This window comes from Leptopilina heterotoma, unplaced genomic scaffold, assembly GCF_015476425.1.
Source record: "Leptopilina heterotoma isolate Lh14 unplaced genomic scaffold, ASM1547642v1 Lhet_10, whole genome shotgun sequence".
NCBI classification, from domain to species: domain Eukaryota; kingdom Metazoa; phylum Arthropoda; class Insecta; order Hymenoptera; family Figitidae; genus Leptopilina; species Leptopilina heterotoma.
The window spans coordinates 333,577-340,494 of record NW_025110813.1 but is presented as its reverse complement, the minus strand read 5'-3'; the positions used below and the strand labels follow the sequence as shown (position 1 = coordinate 340,494).

Genomic DNA, 6,918 nt, shown 5'->3' with positions numbered 1-6,918 from the left:
TCAAATCGACACTGACTTCATGTGTGAGATTCACGCTATTATTTTCTAATACCTACGTTATATAATTTTTCAAATTAAAATTATTTATTTCTAATTTTGTAAACAAAGAATAATTTTGGGTAAAAAGAAATCTTTTCAATTTCAAAGATTAGTGCACGAGACAATATTTAAAAAACAATTTTACCATGATGGAAATTTTTCTTATGTTACAAAATTCATTTTGCCTTTGGATATGAAAGAAAATATACAACAATTTTTTTGTATAGAATGAATATTACAGAATATTTTATTTTTTTTCTATTCACAATGGTACATGACCGAGTTTACTTAAAATCTAAAAAATAAATTATGTACAAAGTAAATTACGAAAGCTTGTAATTATATTTATTTCTGGGAGAAGTTCAAATATCACTTTTTTGAAAATCTGTTTTTCAGGTTTTTTTTTCTTTTTTGTAAAAACAGATATTGAAAATATTTTCACGTATTTGTATTTGCATTGGATGTTTCATCCATTTTCGATTCTAATGAAAAAGGTGGAATTCTACAGTCGAATGCATATCCATCTTCTCGTTCCATTCTGAAAGTTCCCCTGAAACAAAATTTATATTAACTTATCAATCTCTTTTTTTTACATTTGAGAAATACTTTTCTTCTAGTAAATTTATTTTACAAGATTTCTATTTTAAGGTGATTTATTTTTATTGTTTTTAGTAATAGAAATTTCTGTCTTTTTCTTAGATACTTTTTTACTGCATTTATTGTTTTTTTTATTCTCTAATTTATAAAGTTGAATTTATTTCTGAATTTTAACGGGTGTCACAGTTTTATTTACCTATCTATTTATCTGATCTCGCTTCTTTCCTTTTTTCCCCCTTTTTAACCCTATGAATTAGTAAAATCCCCCGAAACACCTAAAATAATAATAATAGCCTTATCCCCCTTTTTTAAAAGAAAAACTTACAAAAATTGTCAATTTATTTTTAAGTTAGAAAAGTTTTAGATGGATAAAAATTTCTACTTTTTGTAAACTTTAGAAAGAGTTTCAGTTTTCTGTAACTTGAAAATCTTTTTATATTATTTTCTCAGAGATTTTAAACTTAAAATTTTTTTGGTTCAAAGAAACAAAAATAAAATAACTTATATTATTTACAAAGTAAAACCTCAAATGTTTAGAATTTCTGTCAATTTGTATTATTTCTAGAAATAAATTTTACTAAATTGAAAGTATATTTTATTAACTTAATGTACTTCCGATATAATAAAATTTATTCTGGAAATAACGATTTTTAATAGCAAATTTTACTTTCTCCATAGTTAATTTATGTATAAAATTAAAAAAAATTTTTTTCCAACGTAATAGAATTTGTTATTAAAAATTATTATTTACAGAGTAAATTTTACTACTTGAAAGGAAAATTTTTTGACTTTTATAAAGATATTTTCTTCGGAAATAGTAGAAGTTACAGTACCGTCCGAAATTGTCAGTCCACCCATTTTTAAAGGAATGAAAAAAATTTGTTAACATAAAATTCATGAAAACTAAATTTTTTTTTGGTTTATATTTTAAAAGACGATCAAATTTTGAAGAGAATAAGACCTTACAGAAGTCATTTGGCCAAAATTTGTAGAAGATATTCTTAAAAATCGTCATTTTCAATGTTTCACAAAAATTTGAATAACTTCTAAAATAATGAACGCTTTTTAATAATCTTAGGCTTATTTTAAAGGTCATTTTCTACGGAATAAGAATTACTTATAGGCATTTACCTGTAATTTTTTACTTGGAATAAGCATGCCGTCAAAGTTGGACAAAAAAATTCAAAAAATTTGAAACAATATTATTAAAAGAAAAATAATTTTTGAAATTCAAACATATTTTTTTATTAAATTTTCTTGAAGAATCTACACCATATCATGTTTTATATATGTTCTAGAATAGTTTTTAGTACAAAAAATTTATTTCAAATTTTTCTAATTTTTTTGTCCAACTTTGACGTCATGCTTATTCCAAGAAAAAAATTACAGGTTAATGCCTATAAGTAATTCTTATTCTGTAGAAAATGACCTTTAAAATAAGCCTAAGATTATTAAAAAGCGTTCATTATTTTAGAAGTTATTTAAATTTTTGTAAAACATTGAAAATGACGATTTTTTAAGAATATCTTGAAAAAATATTTGCCAAATGACTTCTGTGAGGTCTTATTCTTTTCAAAATTTTATCGTCTTTCAAAATATAAACCAAAAAAATTTGAGTTTTTATACATTTTATGTTAAAAAATTTTTTTCATTCCTTCAAAAATGTGTGGACTGACAATTTTGGCCGGTACTGTATTCAGGAAATAACAACTTTTAATAATAAATTTTATTATTTTTAACGAAAATTTTATCAATTCCGAAGTAAATTTTAATAATTTTAACTGAAATTTGCTTCGGACGTAAGTAATAAAATTTATAGAATTTCAAAACAAAAGTGGCATTTTAAAAAAGTAATGATTTAAATTTTAGAGAAATTGCAGATTATCGAAAAAGATCAAACAAATATCAATAATTAACAGAAAAAATATAAAATAACAAAATTTACAAAAAAAAAACCAATTTGAAGTTCTTAAGTATTAAACACTGAGTTCTATCTGCAGTGGTGAAAAAATAGAAGGGATATTTTGTTAAAAAAATGTTCATACCACATGTGACCACTAGGTGCTTGCAAACTAACGTGACTACTGTATTGAAAAGCAGGTAGAGTTTTAGAGAGTACAGGTTCCTGACCCACTACGCCTCGTCCTCGAACTGTTTCCAATGTTCCCGATAAACTGAATATCCTCCAGTGTCTTTCTCTCAGTTGAACACTCAAATCTCCAAGATTTTCAAGCCGAATACAGTAACGCCACTGTGGAATTAGAATTTTTTTTAGTTAATAAATACTGAATAATTACAAATAATAGTAAAATAATTGTTAATTACAAAAAACGTGAAAATAAGTAAAGTATATTATAGAATATATGTGGACGTCCGCATGAAAAGGGACCACTTTATCGGTTCTAGATTCCGAAATATTCGCAATTTACTAATTTTGAAGAAAAATATCGAAATTTTTTTTATCCTTTTTTCTTAATCTACAGGGTCTAACACGTCGATTCATGCAGTTTTCATCAATTTATTGACACTCTAAGTATTTTATTTCGTTGTTAGCAAAGAAAATGAAAAGGGACCACTTTGTCGGAAATCCGTTATTTTTTCATTGTTTCAAAACGAAGGGGGAAAAAAATTCGAAACCTATTGATTTTCAATCTTAAGGGTGTATTAAACTTAAAACAACTCTTATCTGAATAACTTCCCAGAAGAACTAAAGATATTCATATTACAATCTTTGATTTCGTTTTTCCCGAAATTACGTATTTGATACTCCAAACTTTCAAATTCTGTAACTCATCGAATTTTTCACCAAAAAGGTTGTAAGACCACTCAAAATTTTCCAAATTTTGTCAGGAATTCGCCCATATAGATAAGTCCAATAGTGACAAAGTGGTCCCTTTTCATTCGGACGTCCACATATATATTTAATATTATTTATAATATATTCAATACTATTATTAAAAGTTAAGATAAAAATAAACTGATGGCTAAATAAATTAAATGTTATAAATTAGTTTGAATTAACATTTAATTTACTCAATCAGCAATTTATTTTTATCTTAACTTTAAAGTAACTAAATTTAAACTAATTTATAGCATCAATTTTTTAGGAATAGTTAATTAAAAATTAATAATTCTGATTTATAATATTAAAATTGAGAATTAAAGTCAAGGGATGTAAAATTCTACTAGCCCAATAAACGGAGGTGGTTTGACTCTCTCTGCAGCCCATATAAAAAGGAATTACAGTAACACGAATATTTTCCGTTGTCTCTTTGTGTACGTCTGATAATTCGAGCCAGGGATGATTTTTCTTCTGCCAAGCTCTCAATGTGTCTTGAGCAAGAAATGGCGGATCCTTATTGGGATCGTAAACCAAAAATTTGTCTATTAATTCGTGTTGAAGTGCTGGTTTTTCATTTGTTGTGTAAGGCAAGATATCTTCATGGGCAACGTAATCTAAACCTGGTATTGCATATAAACTACGACTACCTTCTTGATTACCCAAAAATGTCACCGCTTCCGTCTGTGCCCGCTATTGAGACAAAAATAAAGAAAAATATCTCAGATGAATGCAAATTTACAAAAAATATTTTAATAAATGTAAAAAATTTCCCTATGGACAAAATTAAATTTCAATTAGTAAAAAGTCGTTCAGTAATTCAAATTAGTAGAAAACTAATTCTTACAATTAAAAAATCTATTCGAATTGTACTTAATTCTTATTTTATTTAGTAGTTCTAAATTATTTATTTAAATTTTTAGTGCAAAATTACTAAGAATTTGTAGAAACTAGCATAATTTTAAAGACCATTGTTAATTACAAAAGCTTTCTTTTTGAAATTTAAAGAAAATCTACTATTTTGTAAAAAATATAGTTTTTCGAACTATAATCTTCAAAAATACGATTATATTACAAAGCAATTTTTAAAAGAAATTAAATTAAATTTTTTCAAATATAAAATTTATTTCAATGAAATTTAACAAAACTTTTAATAGTTTCAATTTTTAAAATTATTTGCGGGAATTCAATTATCTTTAAAATTTAATTATTTCTACAAACATTACAACGGCAATTTTTTCAAAAGTCCACCAGGAATAAAAAATTTCAAAACACTTTCAATGTAAAACCTTTTGAAAGTTAATTATTTTTAAAAAAATGAATTACTTATTGTTATTCTTTGAGTAATCTTTAAAAAATTAAAGTAGAATTTAATTAATTTCAAAATTCAAAACATTGCAAGAAATATTTAAAAACTATTTTATAGTTTTAAAAATAATTGAATTATTGCATCAAGAATTTTTAAATATAATTAAATTCTTGCGAAGAATTTTATTAAAATTTTTAAAAACAATTGAAATCCTGCGAAGAATTTTATTATTTATGAAAATAATTGAATTCTTGTCAAAAATGTTTTTATAATTTTTGAAAATAATTAAATTGATTGGAAGAATTTTATTAAAATTTTTAAAAATAATTGAAATCTGCGAAGAAATTGATTATTTATAGAAATAATTAAATTCTTGTGTAGAATTTTATTTAAATTATTCAAAATAATTTAAATTTTCTCAATTATTCAAACACAAAAATACTTTACCGTCCTGTGAAAATCATATTATTGTCAAAATTCCAAGGAAATTAATTAAACACTAATCACTCTATTTACAAATTAATTGTCAAACTTTTGAGCTGTAAAACAGTTTGTAATGAAAAAGTAGACGCCTTTTTACTAATTTAGATTTAAAGACAGAGTAAAGAAATTCTAATATATTTATCTATCTTGAAAGAGTAAAAAGATAACGCGATTCTACTTACAATGTGTGGACAATCACGTTGATCTATCAAAACTTGATAAAACGTGTGTGTTCTCCCTTTCACTTCTTTGCCAACACTGTTGAAATTTCCTCCCTCGTTTCTAAACAAATTTGATCAGTTAGCCAAGGAGACTAGAAATTTATTACAGTACATGTGAATTTTGTTAATTCTACTTCATTAAGATTTTATTCATTTCATTAATTATTAAAAGAGAGTCGTTATAAATACCCTTCTTTTCTGCTTGGTATATCTCTGTCATAAACTCTCGCCAACCATGGAAAAAGAATAACACCTCGATATCCAAAAACTCTGTGTAAAATCAGCTGCCCTGTTTCATATTTTCCTTGTAGTTTTGGTGTCTCCAATTTACCAACTTCTGTCAGTCTGAATTTAAAAAAGAAAAATCAGTCTCTCTCTTCTCTCTCTCTTTGTTCTCGAACACGCGTCAAGGAATGCAAACTACGCATTTTTTGTCACCCATAGAGTAAACAATTGATTGAAACTCAGAAGCAAGGAAATAATTTTGATAAATAAAATTATTTCGAACGTGTATTGATTGAATGAAGTGATTTTAAGGTGAAAATACATTTTTTGGATTTAGTTGTCAAACCGCAAGGGTGTGTGATTAAGGTTATATTTTCGGCATTTATGTAATACGTATTATTTACCTGACATAAGTTGCATTTTGTGCATAGAAAATTTGCTTTGACACTTCGAGAAGAGAACTGCGAATTTTTCTACCAAGAAACCCACGTACAAGTTGCATATTTTTGTTCCAAAATAGTAACGTTTTTTTTTAGAGTAAAAAAGCCTAATGTTTATTACGAGCTACATCACATGGTACAGTATTTTTTTGCTACAGTGCGAACGTAGTTATCACACTACGTCACTCTCGAAATGTAAATATCGAAGTATCGAATTCATTTTTATGTTGGTAATTCAGTTGGAGCGCGAAAAATTTAAATTTAAAAGTGCTATTCTCGTAAAATTAATACACAACCTTTAAAATTTTTAATTAAAAATATTAATTTTGTTTTTCAAGGGGAATCCCGGTATTATTAACGATGTGAAATATAAGTCGACTAATTTTGATTTATTAAAGAATGATAATATTAATAATAGTAACAATATTATTAATCATAATAATAATTAATAAATAATGAAAATTAACGATAAATAAATACGACTGAGTGATAGAATCATCTCTACTCTTCATAATAATAATTGTTAAATTAATTATTATTATTAATTATTAATAATAGATACCAATTAATAAATCTTAATCAATCAATCAAAAAAACTACAAGAATTGAATTGCTTAGAAGAATTTTGTTCAAATATTTTGAAAATATTTAAACTCTCTCAAAGAATTTAATTAAAATTGTACTGAAATTAATTAAATTCTTCTAAACAATTTTGTCAAAATTTTTGAAAATAAGTAAATTCTTTAAAAAAATTGTATTCAAATT

At 24.9% G+C, this 6,918-nt stretch overlaps 1 protein-coding gene across 1 annotated transcript; it reads right to left on the bottom strand.

Moving 5' to 3' along the window:
- Nucleotides 1-278: 278 nt before the first annotated feature.
- On the bottom strand, nt 279-6,310 carry LOC122498292 (polymerase delta-interacting protein 2). Its single transcript, XM_043605978.1, has 6 exons — nt 6,118-6,310; nt 5,678-5,833; nt 5,450-5,549; nt 3,827-4,168; nt 2,682-2,887; nt 279-589 (listed from the first exon to the last, which is right to left on the bottom strand). Exons 1-6 carry the CDS (start codon nt 6,213-6,215, stop codon nt 478-480), a joined length of 1,014 nt encoding a protein of 337 aa, XP_043461913.1. The 5' UTR covers nt 6,216-6,310; the 3' UTR covers nt 279-477.
- Nucleotides 6,311-6,918: the final 608 nt, after the last annotated feature.

Excerpts from the sequence above, each read along its gene's own strand:
- LOC122498292 (XM_043605978.1), bottom strand. The coding sequence starts at position 6,215 with ATGCAACTTGTACGTGGGTTTCTTGGTAGAAAAATTCGCAGTTCTCTT. Across the intron at positions 4,169-5,449 it reads AACGTGATTGTCCACACATT|CGGGCACAGACGGAAGCGGT; the intron begins GTAAGTAGAATC and ends TTGTCTCAATAG. Across the intron at positions 590-2,681 it reads GCACCTAGTGGTCACATGTG|GGGAACTTTCAGAATGGAAC; the intron begins GTATGAACATTT and ends ATTTTGTTTCAG.